General features: G+C 48.4%; 1 protein-coding gene across 1 annotated transcript in view; it reads left to right on the forward strand.

Annotated features, from left to right (window-relative positions):
- Nucleotides 1–339: 339 nt before the first annotated feature.
- TBC1D2B (TBC1 domain family member 2B) overlaps nt 340–18,781 on the forward strand; it is a 328,844-nt gene continuing 310,402 nt past the window's right edge. The window contains exon 1 of the mRNA XM_085643725.1: nt 340–708. Within this exon, the coding sequence (XP_085499851.1) occupies nt 403–708 (306 nt within the window). The 5' untranslated portion in view covers nt 340–402. The remainder of the gene's footprint in view (nt 709–18,781) is intronic.

The following is an 18,781-nucleotide window of genomic DNA, read 5'->3' on the forward strand; positions in this document are numbered from 1 at the left end:
TGTAGAAGAGAACGGGGTAGATTGGGTACTCCAAAGAAAACTATCCCTTCCCCAGACCATGTGTATATTTAGGAAATTTCCCAGAGGAAGGATCAGGATGCCATGAGTCAAGCGAGAGAGACGTTGCATCTGGAAAGGGGTGTGGGCGGGGCTTTTACTATTCCTGTCAGACGGGGGCGTGGCTCCAAAGTTATCCTCCGCTGGCCCCGTTCTGTTGGGCACTGGCACATCTGGCTCCCAGCTAACGTTGCAGTGGCGCCTAATGGGGCTGGTAGTTCGGCCGCGTGACAGCTCACGTGATGTCCTGGGACGGCAGTGTGCGAAAAAGACTACATTTCCCAGGGAGCTTAGGGGCGCCAGAGTCATGTGGCGGAGAGAGGACCGTGGCCCGCTAGAGTAGAGATGCCCGTAGCAGAGGAGGGTGAGGCGGCCGCTGTTGTGGCCCCTGAGGAGGCAGCCCCAGCTGTGCCCGGGCCCGCACCTCTGTGCGGCCCCCTATCCCTTCTGTGTGGGAAGGGGCCCCTCCGAGGCCTCCGGAGCCGTTGGTTCGTCTTCCACCCGCGACGCTGCCGCCTCACCTACCACAAGGGCCCACAAGATCCAGCGCTTGGCAGCATCGATATCTCCGACGCAAGCTTCGGCTTCAGCCCCGAGGAGGAGGAAGGCTTGTTCCACATCCGAAGCGAGGGGCGCGACTGCGTGCTGAAGGTGAGGGGGGCGGTGCTCTCCAAGTGAAGAGAAGTGCACTAAAAGTTTAAGGGAAGTGAACAGGACCTGCCAAATGGGAAGCTTTGGGGTGAGGATGTGGTCCGTCGGCTACGCTGCCGACTTTGGTGCTGGAAACCAGAGTTCGAGCCTCGAGGTCGCGTCCACATCCTGTGATTCTGGGCAAATCACTTAATCTCCCCGTGCCTGAATGTGTAATGTAAATACGGTGCTATGTAAAGCTCCAATACCTTCGGATCGAGTTCGTGCTATATAAAATATGCAACAACAAAAAAGCATTGGGTTGTGGAAGAAGGGCTGCAGTGCAAAGGGTGGGTCTTGAAAGTTAGAGAGTAACGCTGTGAGTAAAAGGGAGGTGCTGAAACGAAACGGTTTGGTGGCACACACTGGTAGGAATTGAGGGGTGGGTGCTGGAAGTTAGAGAGTTACGCAGAAAGTAGTAAAAGGAAGATGCTTAAATGGACAACTTGGGTTTTACGAGGGGGTATGAAAGATTGAGGATGGGAGTGAGAGCGCTGAAACTTAAAGGGTGATGCTGACGGTGCAGAGGAGGTGCTGAAAGAGGAGGGTGGGCTGAAGTTAAGGTCGAGTCCTGATAAGTAAGGGATGAATGTTGTAAGGAGTGGGTGGTACAGTGGTTAGGGGATTGAAATGAATGGGTGGGCCGTGAAATGTAAAGGATGGGCCATGAAGGTTAAAGAGAGATACTGAAAATGGAAGTGGGTGCTGAAAGCGAATTATTAAGTGGTACGGGGGATTGCGGATAAAAGTAAGGGCTGAGCGCAAGAAAATGTGAATGGTACATGGGATGGGGGTGTTGAAAGTTAAGGAGCTGCTTAAACCAAAGATTGGAGTATGGGAGTACTAAGATGTGGGATGCTTTGGGTCAGTTATTCACTATTGGAGGTGAGTGCTCGTGCTGTGTGCTGAAGATGAGAGGGCATGGCGACTTGGCAAGGTTTGTAAAAAAAAAAAAGCAGGGTGTCGGTTGGGTATACTTATCCAGGGGCGTAGCTTCAGGGAAGGTGTTACACCCCCCCTAAAAAATGCATTCTGTAGTAAATAGTTGGGTACAGGTTCTTTCAGTTGGATATGGTGGGGTGTCTGTCAGATTTCACCCTAGATTTTCACATGCACACACACAAAAACACACCCATCCGGCTCTTTCTTAAAACTTGGTTTGTTTGAAAACTGTTGTCTTTTAAGTACTCCAAACAGTCAGCACGCCCCTCTTTCCACTGACTCTTAAGCCCCCCTCGTGTCCTGTTTTGCATAATGTATTCTAACAAGATTTGCCAGCGTGATGGGAAATCTGAAGCATATACCCCTCCCCCCCCCAATCTTACTGCCTAAGCTACGCCCCTGCACGTATCCCTTCTAAATAATGTGGTATTGCTTGTTCTGCACACAACAGGACCTTAGTCAAACTTTTCACACGCTCACTTACAGGATGTGAACATAGTACTTTGAGGTCATGTTCATGATGTGGTTACCAATCAGTGGGCACATGTTATAGATGTGCTGTGAAGCACCTAAGACAGTGTGAAGCACCTAACCAATAACTGACCAGTAATTAAACATATAACACAGTATTCATAGAAATGGGGTAGACCCTTACCCTTCCAGCTTCAGCAGTTGAGCTCCTTGACTGTAATTGCGTGAGAGGCTTACAGCCCTTTTTTTAGGGGTGGGCATAACTAATGTAATTTGATGTAGTGTAATTACAGAAAGGTTACGTTGAATTTCTTTAGGATTGTAAGCCAGCATTTAGCGCTATTTTCTACTGCATGCATGTCCAAAGTGGACCCAAGCATGCATTTTGTGGCAAGAAAATAGAGCTAAATGCAACCGAACACAAATAGCAAGGGGGGTAATGCAGGCCCCTGCAGTCTCTTTGACACAGGGCGCGCTACTGTGGAACAACAGCAGCCACTTGCGCTCGCTAAGCTTATTTTTCCTGTGATCCTGCTGTAGGATTTTTGTGCCAAATTACTCTGAATTACGTGAAATGATACATTCACATAATTTTCAGTAATTGCCCTAAAACAGTAACGCAAAATTACTCCAATTACTGCGACATAATGGAAATTTCGCCGAGGCCCATCTTTTATATTACCTACTGGCGGTCGCCAGTAGGTAGTTATAGTTAGGACCACGTTTCCATAGGAAATCCGCAACATTCTATTTTGAATAACTTTGGCGCCGGTTGACGAATCCTCGCAAATTTTTCAAAATAGGTGGGGCGCTACGCTCCGCTCCTACCCTGAAAGTCTCGGGGGGATTCGTCAAGTGGGGGCTGAGATAAAAGGGGGGTCCCAAAACGCGTTTTTCCCATGCATTTTTCCATAGGACCTTTAGACACAGCTACAGCCCGAACGGCTGAACAGAATTACTTGAAATTTGGCAGAGAGGTAGTCCTCAGGTCAAGGAAGTGCCTTTTGTAGGTTTGGTGTAAATCTGTTCAGTAGATTCTGAGAAAATAGCCTTTAAATCAATATATATATCTGAGCCAGCTTACGGTGCGCTTACCGTGCGCTTACCGTACGCGTACGGTGGCGTGCGCGAGCGCGATTCTGATTGGCTCTTAGATCTTAGTAAACATTCGAATCGGTCGAAACCAGGAAGCTGCGGCCGCCATTTTCTCTCTCGCACTCTGAGGGGGGAGCTGATAAACAAATGCCAAAAACATATAAAGGGGCTGTTTAGACAGCGCCCATGCACATAACCATGTTAGTTGAGTCTTCAAAGATCCCTTAAGGCAAAAAACGGTAATTTTTTATTTTTCAAAAATTTCGCCGATTACGCTTACCGTGCGCGTACGGTAAATAATTATTTTTAAAAAAAAACCCCACTCTCTCCACCCCGTGTGCAAATGGTGGCGCACGGAACGAACTGCGTTAAGTGGGCGCGCACGCCACGAATGGCGTAAAGTAACTTAGCATTTAAAAAACTGTACAAATTCACTGAAAAAAACCATAGGTTTCACACACGTTATAGTTAGGAATTAGCATTTAAAAAACCTTGCAAATTCACTGAAAAAACCATAGGTTTCACACATGTTATAGTTAGCGGAAATTTTACTGATAAAAAACCAATGAAATTCCCCCGTTATAGTTAGTGCAGGAAACTATAACTCACGCGACCGCAATCTTCTGCTGATGACATATGTGTCTTTATGAAAAATAAATATTTGTAATATATGTATAGCTAAAAATTTATGGAAGAAGACATGGGCAAATAAGTGTCTAAATACAGTATTAGCATCAGCAGAGGATTGCGGTCGCGTGAGTTATAGTTTCCTGCACTAACTATAACGGGGGAATTTCATTGGTTTTTTATCAGTAAAATTTCCGCTAACTATAACATGTGTGAAACCTATGGTTTTTTCAGTGAATATATATATATATATATATATATATATATGCTCACTCATTATAGACATGGGCCCAGTATTGCTTTCAATGTGCACACAGGCCGGTGCACCTTCGAGAAAGCAATTTTATGCATGGCTGTCTCATATGGACATTATCAAGAACATACTTTACAAAATACAGTTATTCACAGCAGTTTTTTGTTTGTTTCTTTTTTGGATTCTCTCTAACCTGGATGTCATTTCTAAAGTCGGAGGAGGCCTCACCACAGTGAAACAATGGGACACAACCCCACACAGAAAAATATATTATGAAATGGGCTCCGTAATATTTTACAACACGAGCATGTTTGGGGTTCTCTAACCCAGTCTTTCATGATGCGTATTGAGAGAAGAGAAAGTGCACGGTGGAATCCCATCGACAGCAGTTGACAAATGGTCATTTGAAACTGCTGGGTGCGATTCATTTTATCAGTACAGTGCTTTAAAACCGGGTTATTTTTTAACACGATTTTTGAATGTTTCCTTTGAAAATTATGCTATTTAATTGATTTATAAGGAAAAAGTCTTATCAGATCCCATCAGTTTTTAATGGCCAGGTCAGCGCTGTTCATCCCGAAAAGGACAGTTGGGGCCATTAATACCGCAGTATTCATTATTGAGAGGGCTCCAAAAAGTGCTACCAGGCCAGCATAGAGCTACAGTGCATGGGCGCGCGCCGCGCTTTACCGCAATTACTTTCACTTTCGCGGCCGCCCAGCCGCTTTGCATAGGCAATAGGTCTCGCTTTTGGGACCTTGTAAGTATTTAGTTATGCAACTGTTGCATAGCTAAACACTTATAAGGTCCCAAAGGCGAGACCTATTGGCTATGCCAATGCTTGTTTTTCACTTATAGCCGAACTCTTATGGATGCTGATTATCAGACATGAAATAGTCAGGGCGCCAGTTGAGGGTGTATCTGACCCACGTCAATTAAGGAGATGATATTGTAAGCTTGTGCAGCAAATTATTTTCATGGGCACAGATTTTACAGTTGATATTCAGTTGAGTATCATTAAAATGTGGTGATGCATGCCATTTACACCGCCTAGAACAGCAGACGTGGGTATGAAGCAAGTGATTATTAGTACAACCCATGAGTTGATAGTGTAGTTTTGTGGTGGGCGCGCTCTGATGAGGTGTATGTGCAATCTGTAGGCCACATATTGCAGTCAGGCAGGGCTGATTCATTCCTTCATCCTTCTGAGATTGCTACATTCGATGTGGACTCTTTAGTGTTATTTTATAAGTGACGTCACGCTGCCACGTGTTATGCTGACAGGGAAAGTTTCATTGTAACAGCACTCCGATTCTCTGCTGCTGTATTTCAGGCGTGGAGAAAAGTGTAAACGCATCAATCGACAGTGCCTTACTGAACAGCGTCACATGGCTTGCAAGCCCCCCTTCATGCTGTATAGTACATTTATCAAACTCCACGTTACTCTGTACATGAAAGTTTCTCAAACCCCACATAACTGTAGAAAACAGTTTCTCATACCCCACTTAATTCTGTACATCACACTTTTTCAAACCTATCGTAACTCTGTTACTTTAGTAGCCAGACATGCCAGTGTTTGGTTCCTGATACCCCCATTTGCAAAGTAATTTAAAATAGTTATTAGTATTAATTATTACACTTTCTCCAGCAGTCCTCCCTCCCACTACAGCCTTCTGTCCCAAGGCTTCGAGAGTGGTAAATTGTTTTGGGTGAAAGGGCTCGTGCTGACGAGACGAGCACGTGGCTTCCTTGAAGCATATTGCATGTTTCACGATTGCTTCATTCAAGAGATTCCAAAACCAGTTCTGCGACAAAGTCCGTTGTCTTGGATTTTTTGCATGGTGAAAAAGTACTTTAACAAACATCGCTGACCGGAAACAGCAGATGTGCAAGGTGCCGCGTGTACACTGAACACTTACAGCACAGATATGTACGCGAGGGGGTGAGTAGTGCAGCCGGGGCCGAGGTGCACAGAGGAGACGACTCGAACAGTACCAGACCTCGAGCGGAAGATAACTCGGTAAAGCTGGCTGACCACAGCAGGCCCCGAGTGCTGCGAGGGGGAAGCCGGTGAGAAGGGAGTTGAGTGCTAGGCTGAGGCAGTGCTGCATGCACCGGGGGTCTGGCTTGTAGAGCAACATCAACCTACTTCCCCAGATGAAGGGACTGGTGCATTGCAGGAAGTACCCGCCCCCCCCCCCAAGAGTTCGATCCAAATGGTTGAATACTTCCTGTCACACCCATGTAGGGTACAGGGATGTTTAAGATAGCCCAGCGCCTCGAAACCTATAGAAAAGATGGCTCTGAATGTGGCAGTGGAGTGGGGGCAGCTCTAGTGTTCTGTGCATGTCCTGCACAGACAATATGACCGAACTCACTGGATGCCCTTATTTTCTAGAGGGAAATAACATTAGCCAACACTGCAGAGTTCATAAAGGGTGGGTGCAGTCATTGAGCGGTGTGAAGTATTGTACACTGCCTCATGGCGCTTCTAACTGAATATCATGCAGTGCCCTGGGTACAGTTTTCTGGCAACTGAAAAACATGCAGCGCCCTGGGCAGTGCCAGGCGTGTAACAGAGGAACATGCAACGTCACCCCGTTCTTATTTTGATGGGCAAAACCATACTTTTATCCGTACTTTTAACTTAAACAGTTTAAATAGTTTGGGGCAATCGGAGGCATGTGGCAGATCTCCAGAAACCTAAGTATCCACTGTGATTTTTTTTTTTTTTTAGCTTATATGTATTGCCATATTTTGACATACCCTTTTGCCTACCACAAAGTGGAAATAAAGTAGGAGACACTTGCGAAATCTTCCTCCTACAGTTGTTCACCTCACTCCTGTGCCATTAGAGCAGAGTTCAGCTACAATACACATTTCACCACTCTGTTAAGAGTTCAAGGAAAACCATCAAACTGAGCCCACCCTGCAGTAACCAATTTGGGTTCTATTTTGAGGCAGTATTTACGTTAATTGTACTCGCAAGTCACACTCATGCAAACAAAAGCATAAGACGACATAGAAATACCCAACTCCTGTCTACTGTCTGTGCCCCACAACCTCTCTGGTTTGTCATATGTCCTTCTTGAACCCCACCTCGTAGTAGCCGACCCCCGTGCTTTTGGCCCTGCTAGAGTGCACACTCTGGACTTATATGTTTAAATTATGTTGGGTTTGAACTAACAACTTTATTCGTACCAATCCAATGCAACATTAAGAATTCAGGTGATTAAAAAAAACTCCCATTGTTATTCAGTTGCCATTATGCTGTGCAAAATTCAGCAACACGGGTCAGGTATTCTGAGCCTGTGTGTGCATCCACCTGTGTTAGTCAGGGGGGATGTATTCCATTTATCCACCGGCTCCTGAACTATGTCAGATTTGTTGTACATATATTTATTTATCTCGTTCTTGCATTGTGTACCAAAAGTAACCCTTTTCATTGGTTTGCGCAGCAGCAGGCGTTTCTTTTAGTGCTTTAGCCAGCACTCAAGTGCTGCTGGTGTCCAACCTGTTGGCATTGCCAATGCTTGTTTAGGTTCTGTGAGTCATCTAATTATTTCGTGCCTCAGAAAGTGCCCTTATTTTCTCTGTAAAAGTGGTGTGCAAATCTATCCTATGTAGAAAGCAGCTCTGGCTTTCAAGTGCGGACGCTGGTCTGATATTGGTCTTGTCAGTTTTCATCTACTGGGACTAAACTATGCAGTGCACTGTGCCAGGGCGAGAAACTTTCAATGCCATGAACACCTGCAGTGGCTAGGAGCAGCAACAAAAGCGGAAACCAAGTGCAGTCGCACTGGCACTGGCACATTGTAAATGTGAGAAGTTGGCCTGATATATGCTGTCCACTGGTTATAGTGGACACCTTGCATCAGTCCAAGCAACCCCTTATGGTGATAGGTTAAAGACAACCTTTATTGAAAGCTATCCTAGTGGTAGCTATGGAGGGCAGCCTTCAGGCTAAGTCTTGAAGGAATGTAAAGCAGCTTGTTTTACCAGTCTATAGTCTCTTGAATGATCAATGAAAAGACAACCACACCAGGTATATATTTAAAATATATGTATTTAAGATAAAACACACCCCTCTAGTCTCTTTATGAGGCTAGAGTTCGAAATACTTAAGTTACAAGTCCGTATTCAACAGTATTAGCACAAATACACGTTTGGGCCCTAGGGGCGTACCAAACCATATACCAATAAAGTGGTATAAGAACCACGACTGAACTAGACACAAGGCCTAGAGCCTGTAGAAGTGCTTGGACCACAAGGAACCACCCAAGGTAGTGACACAGGGGACCCACGGGGGACGCGTGCAGTGTGAGAACACAGCAGCGAATCGCCGTTTACTTCTATGGGCAAAGTCGCGGTTGGAAATTTAGAGTTTAATGATACTTGGAGGATAACTACGAGCGAACCCTTTTGGACTTAGAGGTGTCTAGGGCCAACACCCACGGGAGCACCTGAGTACTCGAGTTACCTCACCCAGGGATGCCGGGTGCATAGGTGTCAAATGGTGTCTGGTCGCGTCGCTGTTTTCAATGGAAGCTACTCAGGAAGTGCTGCTGCCGTGAAGAGGAGAAGTGTCCGGTGAGATCCAAGCCTGGATCTAGGATGGAAGGAACCTGAAAGCAGAGGGGACAGTGCCAATGCCCAAAGATGTCGGGTGTTTCAGGTGAGTTGACTTGTGTCTTGATTCTTCAGCCACGAGGTCCAGGAGACGTCGACGACGACCATGTGCTGGATTCGAGCTGTCCCACAAAGTCTGTCGAGTGCTGCGGTGTCGGCGACCAGATTGGACCCAACAAGCCTTGGCAATGGCAAGTCACTTGGAAACAGAGAAAGGATGTCGGTGCAGACCAGCAAGGTCTGGGGGACTCACCCAGCGAGGGTAAGTCGGGGCACCTCTGGAGCAACCAGGAAAGCCCAATCAGAAGAGGAGTTGCCTTCGTGGGGACCTACTAGCCAACAGGGTAGCGATCGCGAAGGAGCCTCGAGTGGTCACACTGGAAACTGGCCCATGGGTCACTCGTGGAGTGGAGGCCAGAAATCTTCGGTGCAGGAGGTGCTCAAGGCTGGGGCTACTCGGAGCCCAAAGCACAAATTCAAGGAAGACCAGGAAGATGATGGATCACGGTGTCCAGGGGTCACGGTTCCACGTCACCCACGATAGCCACAGGCCTCAGCTTTGCTGTGGACTCAGAGTAGCCTTGGGGAAGTCTGGCAATCCACCTCTGGGGATGCAGAGACTTCGGCGTCCGGCAGGAGCTTCAGAATTGCAGACCGGACAGTTGCTTCTTTGGTGCCTGCCAAGCAGGGGAGTCACTCCTTGACCCCAAGGGAGATTTCTTCAGTCTTCTAGTTGAAATAGAACGTCGAAGGTCCAGGATATATGTTGCAGAGTTTCGTCCAGGGTAATCTAAAGTCGCAAGGACTGGGTTCCCATACTTATACTAAGTTTGGGGGTTGGACATACTCTAGGGACCCACCTATGGGAGGGTTTGGAAAGAGGGGTGGTTATACCCATTTCCTTTGTCCAGTTTCATGCCAGAGCTGGGGCAGGTAGCCCCTGCAACTGGTTTGAACTGGACTATGCACAGGGACACCAAGTGTGCCCCCAGTGCAGGACTTCAAAGCACCAGAGAGTGCTCCCGCCCAGCCCCAATACACATCTGCCTGTCTGGGGAGGTGGTTACACCTCCCTGGGACAGGAAACCTATTGTCCAGGCCTCCCCTGCCGGAGTTTTGGTCAGCAGCAGGAGGCCAGACCTGTGTCTTTGGCATCCATTTTGTTATGCTAGGGCTGTAGAAAGTCTTTACCGGGTTAGACCAGTGTGAACATGTCTCTCCCTCTAGAAGGGTGGAATGCTACTCCCCCCCGCACCCCCCGGGGGGGGGTGGGCGGGGGTAGTATACCAAAGCGTTTGACACCAAACACGATATGTTTCCGTGCAGCCAGTCCAAAGTTAGTATTTAACGCGAGGTTATAATGCACTTAAGAGTATATGGTCAGGCTGCACCACAAACCGCATCAGAGGAGGTACCCCGAACGCTGCAGAGGGGCTCTGCCCATGCAGCGGCACCCTCTCCCATAAAAACCAAGCACTCTGCCTTCAGGATTGTTAAGGCCTGCCATAGGAGTGACTTATAGGTTTTATATGTGTGTGCAATGGTAGTGATATAGGTAGCCTATACCACAATAAGGGGTGCAAGCATACCCTTACCCAGGCTGCAGTAGCAGACCTGTGGTGTCATTTTGGAGGGCTTCCCAGGGGTGGCATAATACCTGCTTCAGCCCCTGGTAGGCCTCTGAGGTACCTATGCCCTAGGTACATAGTATACCATATACTAGGGGCTTATAAGGCACTCCAGAATCCAATAAGGAATGTACCTAATGTACATGGTAACCATTTTAGAGAGGAAGCAGCTAGGCTGGGGTCCTGATTAGCAGGACCACAGCCAGACTAAGGTTGAAAAACAGTGAAACACCAGCAAAATGTGGGGGTACCCATGTGAAGCAGATCCTACTCCCCTACACAACCCCCCCCTCCCCCCAAACGCAGGGACATTAAACTAACCTTGACCAGTTGAGTCTTCATGTTCTAAGTGGAAATACCTAGAGAGTCCATCTGCATTGGCATAGTTACTCCCAGGTCTATGCTCCACTGTAAAGTCCATCCCCTGTAGGGAAAAGGACCACCTAAGCAGTTTGGGGTTTTCACCCTTAATTTGTGTTAGCCATACGAGGGGCTTATGGTCTGTCTCAACAAGGAAGTGAGTACCAAACAAGTATGGCCTCAACTTCTTCAGAGCCCATACCACAGCAAAGGTCTCCCTCAATGGCTGACCGTTTCTCTCTAGGGGTCAGCCTTCTGCTTATGAAAGCTACTGGCTGATCCTGACCTTCATCATTCAATTGTGACAGTACAGCCCCTACCCCCAATTCAGATGCATCTGTTTGGACAATGAACTTCCTGGAGTAATCACTCTGTAGAATGAGAGCAGTGCACATGGCCTGCTTCAGGTCATCAAATGCCTTTTGACAGCTAGCTGTCCACTGAACCTGTTTGGGCATTTTCTTAGAAGTTAAGTCATTCAGGGGTGTCACTATTGATCCATACCCCTTGACAAATCTCCTATAGTACCCAGTCAGGCCTAAGAAGGCTCTCCCCTGAGTCTGGGTAGTTGGAGCAACCCAGTCCATGATGGTCTGGATTTTGCTCTGTAGTGGTTGAACCTGGCCTCCACCTACAAGGTGGCCCAGTTACACAACCTGACTCTGCCTTAGTTGCCTTGATAGTGAGGCCTGCCTTTTGCAGGGCCTCCAAAACATTCCTTTGGTGGACCAGGTGATCCTCCCAGGTGGAGCTAAATACAGCAATATCATCTAGATAAGCTGCACTGTAGGCTTCCAGACCTGTGAGAACTGTATTCACCAACCTTTGGAAAGTGGCAGGTGCATTCTTCAAACCAAAGGGCATCACCACAAATTGGTAGTGCCCACTGGGGGTCGAAAATGCTGTTTTTGGCTTTGCATCATCAGCTAATATGACCTGCCAGTAGCCAGCTGTCAAGTCAAATGTGCTAAGGTACTTGGCTGAGGCCAAAGTATCTATAAGCTCATCTGCCCTTGGAATTGGATGGGCATCAGTCCTATTGACTGCATTGAGACCCCTGTAGTCCACACAAAACCTCATCTCTCTTTTCCCACCACTGGTGTGAGGTTTTGGCACAAGGACCACTGGACTAGCCCAAGGGCTATCTGAGGGTTCAATAACTCCCAAATCAAACATTTTCTGGACTTCTGTCCTGATACAGTCCCTGACATGGTCAGGTTGCCTAAAAATCCTATTTTTAATAGGCAGACTGTCCCCAGTGTCCACTCATGAGTGTACCAGGTAGTCTGACTTGGGGTCAGGGAAAACATGTTTCTGAACTGATTGAGCACCTGTCTGCAATCAGTTTGTTGCTGGGCAGTGAGGCTGCCTGCCAAGGCCACACCATCAACTGACCCATCATCGGGGTTCTGTGAGAGGAGGTCAGGGAGTGGGTCACTCTCTTCCTCCTGTCCCTCATCAGTAGCCATGAGCAAGCCCATGTCAGTCCTGTCTGCATACGGCTTTAGCCTGTTGACATGGAGAACCCTGTGGGAACTCCTGGGAGTTCCTAGGTCTACTAAGTAACCTCTCCCTTCTGTTTAACAATAGTGTGGGGCCCACTCCACTTGTCTTGGAGAGCTTCTGGGGCCACAGGCTCCAACACCCACACTTTCTGTCCTGGCTGGTAAACAGTTAGTACAGCCTTTTGGTCATGCCAGGCTTTTTGCAGTTCCTGGCTAGCCTCAAGGTTTTTAGTTGCCTTTTTCTTGTACTCCGCCATCCTGGAGCGGAGACCAAGTACATAGTCCACTATGTCTTGCTTTGCGGGCTTGAGAGGTAACTCCCATCCTTCCTTCACCAAACACAATGGACCCCTGACAGGGTGACCAAACAAAAGTTCAAAGGGGCTGTAGCCAACCCCCTTTTGTGGCACCTCTCTGTATGCAAACAAAAGTCAGGGTAAGCGAATGTCCCATCTTCGCCTAAGCTTTTCTGGGAGCCCTTTAATCATGCCCCTTAAGGTTTTGTTGAATCTTTCAACTAAACCATTGCATTGTGGGTGATGGGGTGTGGTAAACTTGCAAGTCACTCCACACTCCTTCCACATTGCCCTTAAGTAACCAGACATGAAGTTGGCATCTCTGTCTGATACCATCTCCTTAGGAAAACCCACTCTAGAGAACTCCCTACAGGCCTCTTGCCACCACAGGTGCTGTAGTGGCCCTAAGGGGTATAACTTCTGGGTACCTGGTGGCATGATCCACTACCACCAGGATAAACCTGTGCCCAGATGCTGTTTGGGGATCCATGGGACCAACGATGTCAATCCCTACCCATTCAAAGGGCACCCCCACCACAGGTAGTGGTATCAGGGGGGCCTTTGTAGTGCCGCCTGCTTGCCACTGGCTTGGCAGGTTACACAGGAGCGACAAAACTCCTTTATGTCTTCAGACATGTGGGGCTAGTGAAAGTGAGGGACTAGTCTGTCCTAAGTCTTGTTCTGGCCCAGGTGTCCTGCTAAAGGGATATCATGGGCTAGGGTCAATAGGAAGCCCATGAATTTCAGAGCTATAACCAACCTCCTGCTGGCACCAGGCTTGGGGTCTCTACACTCTGAGTACAGGAGTCCATCATTCCAATACACCTTATGGGTACCACTAGCACTCCCAGCAGCCTCAGCAACAGCTTGCTGTTTGAGGGGTTCAAGAGAGAGGCAGCCTGTCCCCAAGAACTCAACCTGAGCAGGCTCAAGCTCCTCTGGGACAGTTCCTTCTTCAGGGCTGTGATCATCTCTCTCAAGAGACTGATCCTCCTTCTGAGTCAGGGGGGAAGGCTCTGCCTTAACCCTTCTGCTCCTCCTCTTGGATGGCACTTGGTCCATTCTTCCAGAATCCAAGGCCTGTTCAGTTTCAGACATTTTGGCCTGTGACCTGGTCACAGCAAACACATCTGCAGGGATGCCCAGCATTTCTGCATGAGTCCTGAGCGCTACTTCTGCTCAAGCTGAAGTCTTTAGGTCATTGCCAAGCAAGCATTCGACTGGTAGGTATGCACTCACCACAACCTTCTGAAGGCCAGTTACCCCTCCCCAGGAGAAGTTATCAACTGCCAGCTAATGGTCTTTTCTGACATTGCTAGCATTGGTCACTTGGTGCATTTCACCCAGTATAATCTGCCCAGGTTCCACAAGATCTATTGTCACCATAGTGACACTTGCTCCTGTGTCCCTGAATGCCAAAGCCTGTACTCCATTGATTAAAGGCTGTTGCCTGTACTTGCCCAAGTTACTGGGACTCACAGAGGGGGTCATATCCATGCCCCCATCACAGACAAGAACAGCCTGAGTGGTTTCTCTGACTAGGCCAGAGCCCAACTCAGTACCCAGGGTCAACCCTACTAAACCCTTTGGCTGTGTATTCCCACCACCAATTGTAACTGCACTGGGGGAGCAGGTGCCTTAGGGGCATTGGTGGGGGCTGGAGTATTCTCTTTGGACTTGGTGCAATCACTGGTCCAGTGTGTCTTTTGCTTACAGACTTTGCAGCAAGGTTTCTTTTGGCCTTTCCCTTTGTTAGACTGTGAATCCCCACCTGAAAAGATTTTTGGGGACCTTGTGAAGACGTCTGGTCTTTACCCTTCTCCCCACCCTTGTCAGAGTTCTTAGAATCTTGCTTCTTTGGGTCACCACCTTGGTTCTGTACCTTCTGCCTCACCCTGGTTCTGACCCATTTGTCTGCCTTCTTTCCCAATTCTTGGGGAGAGGTCAGATCAGAGTCTACCAGGTACTGGTGCAACAGCTGATTTTGACAGTTATTAAGAATCTGCTCCCTCATTATCAGATTGTACAATCCTATGAAGTCACACACTTTACTGCCCAATAACCAACCTTCCAGAGCCTTAGCAGCACAGTCAACAAAGTCCACCCAGTCTTGATTTTTGTGCCTTTTGGGTATCCCTGAACTTTAACCTGTATTGTTCAGTGGTTAGGCCAAACCCATCTATCAATGCCCTTTTCAAGACCTGGTAGTCATCAGCATCCTCTTCTCTTACAGTGAGGAGCTTATCCCTACCTTTGTCTGCAAAGGAGAGCCATAAGATTGCTGCCCACTGCCCTTGGGGGACCTTCTGTACTTTACAGGCCCTCTCCAAGGCAGTTATCCATTTGTGGATGTCATCCACACTCTGGTAGGAAGGGTCAATCTTACTTCGGTTTCTATGGTCATAAGACCTCTCCCTATCTCTAGGGAAATTGCTGCCACCAAGGGACTCTAGTCCCTCCTTCTTGCTAGCTCTGTAGAGCTCTAGGGCTTCCCTATCTAGGGCCATCTGCTGCTTTCTGAGGTTGAACTTATCTTGCTCATACTTCAGCAGTCTCTCCCTCCTCTATTGGGACGTTTCCCTCCCTCTGTGAGAAGAAACGGAGGTCCCTACAGATGAGATAGACTGGACAGACTCCCTTGAGAGAGATCTATCCCTTCTAACCCTGTTTTCAACTCTTCCTGGAGGAACAAAGAGGGGAGCTTAGTTGTCATCCTCCTCATCCTCATCCAGGGGAGCTGGATTCACCAGATCCTGATCATTGTCATCAGTCTGGTCAGCAGTAGAGGTGGGGTCAACGGAGTTTCCACCCCAAGGCCCACCCTCAGCTGCTGCCCCATCCACTCTGCCTACCCCTTCAGGCCCCTAGGCTCGAGAGATCATCCAGCCTGAGTATCTTTAAAAGATGCTGGGTGGTTGGGCTTTTGCCTGTCTTCAGCTTCCTAATGGAACCTAAGGCCCTAAGCTGTGCAAAGGAGAGATCCTCATATTTATAGGGGAGAAGCCCACTGGCTTCTGGCAGGGTCCCACTGGTTCCTGGCTGACTAGACATTACTAGTGTGGTGTGGTGTATTGCACTACCTACACTAGTGTGGCCTACTAAACTCTTGTGAGTTGTAGAAAGGGTGTGCTATCCCTTAACACACAACTCTAAGTTCAGTAGAACTTACTGTATACTAAACTTGATATTCTATGTACCTAAGGCACCTTTAGTGGTTTTCAGTTGATCAATTCAATTGAGATTATCTGGTAAAACAATAGCAAGCTGGAATCCCACACGCTGCACACCAATGTGAGAAGTTGGCCTGATATATATGTCCACTAGTTATAGTGGGCACCTTGTATCAGTCCAAACAACCCCTTATGGTGATAGGTTAAAGACCACCTTTATTGAAAGCTATCCTAGTGCTAGCTATGGAGAGCAGCCTTCAGGCTAAGTCTTGAAGGAATGTAAAGCAGTTTGTTTTACCAATCTATAATCTCTTGAATGATCATATGAAAAGACAACCACACCAGGTATATATTTAAAAATATATGTATTTAAGATAAAACACACCCCTCTAGTCTCTTTATGAGGCTAGAGTTCAAAGTACTTAAGTTACAAGCCAGTATTCAACAGTATTAGCACAAATACACGTTTGGGCACTAGGGGCGTACCAAACCATATACCAATAAAGTGGTATAAGAACAACGACTGAACTAGACACAAGGCCTAGAGCCTGTAGAAGTGCTTGGACCACAAGGAACCACCCAAGGTAGTGACACAGGGGACCCACTGGGGACGTATGCAGTGTGAAAACACAGCCGCGAATCGCCGTTTACTTCTATGGGTAAAGTCATTGTTAGAAATTTAGAGTTTAAGGACACTTAGAGGATAACTACGAGCGAACCCTTTTGGACTTAGAGGTGTCTAGGGCCAACACCCACGGGAGCACCGGAGGACTCGAGTTACCTCACCCAGGGAAACCGGGTGCATAGGTGTCAAATGGTGTCGGGTCGCGTCGCTGTTTTCAATGGAAGCTGCTCAGGAAGTGCTGCTGCCATGAAGAGGAGAAGTGTCCGGAGAGATCCAAGCCAGGCTCTAGGATGGAAGGAACCTGAAAGCAGAGGGAACAGAGTCTGGGTCACTTACCAGTGACCAAGGGCACGATAGTCCAATGCCCACAGATGTCGGGTGCTTCAGGCGAGTTGACGGGTGTCTTGATTCTTCAGCCACGAGGTCCAGGAGGCGTCGACGATGACCAGGAGCTGGATTCGAGCCGTCCCACGAAGTCTGTCGAGTGGTGCGGTGTCGGCGACCAGATTGAACCCAACAAGCCTTGGCAACGGCAAGTCACTTGGAAACTGAGAAAGGACGTTGGTGCAGACCAGCAAGGTCTGGGTGACTCGCCCAGCGAGGGTAAGTCGGGGCACCTCTGGAGCAACCAGGAAAGCCCAATCAGAAGAGGAGTTGCCTTAGTGGGGACCTACTAGCTAACGGGCTAGCGATCGCGAAGGAGCCTCGAGCGGTCTCACTGGAAACTGGCCCACGGGTCACTCGTGGAGTGGAGGCCAGAAATCTTCGGTGCAGGAGGTGCTCAAGGCTGGGGCTACTCGGAGCCCAAAGCACAACTTAAGAGGAAGACTAGGAAGATGATGGATCAGCAAAAGATCACTGTGTCCAGGGGTCACGGTTCCACGTCACCCACGATTGCTACGGGCCTCAGCTTTGCTGTGGACTCAGGGTAGCCTCGGGGAAGTCTGGAAATCCACCTCTGGGGATGCAGAGACTTCGGCGTCCGGCGGGAGCTTCAGAATTGCAGACCGGACAGTTGCTTCTTTGGTGCCTGTCAAGCAGGGAAGTCACTCCTTGACCCCAAGGGAGATTTCTTCAGTCTTCTAGTTGAAATAGAACGTTGAAGGTCCAGGATATATGTTGCAGGGTTTCGTCCAGGGTAATTTAACGTCTCAAGGACTGGGTTCCAATACTTATACTAAGTTTGGGGGTTGGACATACTCTTGGGACCTACCTATGGGAGGGCTTGGAAAGAGGGGTGGTTACACCCATTTCCTTTGTCCAGTTTCACGCCAGTGCAGGGGCAGGTAGCCCCTGCAACTGGTTTGAACTGGACTAAGCACAGGGACACCAAGTGTGCCCCCAGTGCAGGACTTCAAAGCACCAGAGAGTGCTCCCGCCCAGCCCCAATACACATCTGCCTGTCTGGGGAGGTGGTTACACCTCCCTGGGACAGGAAACCTATTGTCCAGGCCTCCCCTGCCGGAGTTTTGGTCAGCAGCAGGAGGCCAGACCCGTGTCTGTGACAGTGGCATCCATTTTGTGATGCCAGGGCTGCAGAAAGTCTTTACCGGGTTAGACCAGAACTGGCGGAGGGGGGGGGGGGGGTAGTATTCCAAAGCGTTTGGCACCAAACACGACATGTTTCCGGGCAGTCAGTCCAAAGTTAGCATTTAATGCGAGGTTATAATGCACTTAAGAGTATATGGTCAGGCTGCACCACAAACCGCTTCAGAGGAGGTACTCCGAACGCTGCAGAGGGGCTCTGCTCATGCAGGGGCACCCTCTCACATAAAAACCAAGCACTTTGCCTTCAGGATTGTTAAGGCCTGCCATAGGAGTGACTTGTATGTTTTATATGTGTGTGCAATGGTAGTGATAAAGGTAACCTATACCACAGTAAGGGGTGCAAGCACCACCTTACCCAGGCTTCAGTAGCAGACCTGTGGTGTCAGTTTGGAGTGCTTCCCAGGGGTGGCATAATACCTGCTTCAGCCCCTGGTAGGCCTCTGAGGTACCTATGCCCTAGGTACATAGTATACCATATACTAGGGGCTTATAAGGCACGCCAGAATCCAATTAGGAATGTACCTAATGTACATGGAAACCATTTTAGAGAGGAAGCAGCTAGGCTGGGGTCCTGATTAGCAGGGCCACAGCCAGACTAAGGTTGAAAAACAGTCAAACACCAGCAAAAAGTGGGGGTACCCATGTGAAGCAGATCCTACTCTCCTACAGTAAATAAACCCTTTACTTACCGGTAATGTTTATTCCCTGCCCACCAGCTCTTCTCTCCTCCTGCATTCCCTTTCCGTCTCCCCCTCCACCTACGTTCACCCATTTTCTACTCTCTCCTTTCGTGCCTCCCTGTTCTGTCACTCACTTTCCCTCCCTCTCCTACTCCCACTCTTTCTCCTCCCCAAACACTTTACTCACTCTTACAGCCCGCAACAC

Source organism: Triturus cristatus, chromosome 3_1, assembly GCF_964204655.1.
Source record: "Triturus cristatus chromosome 3_1, aTriCri1.1, whole genome shotgun sequence".
Classification (NCBI taxonomy): Eukaryota; Metazoa; Chordata; class Amphibia; order Caudata; family Salamandridae; genus Triturus; species Triturus cristatus.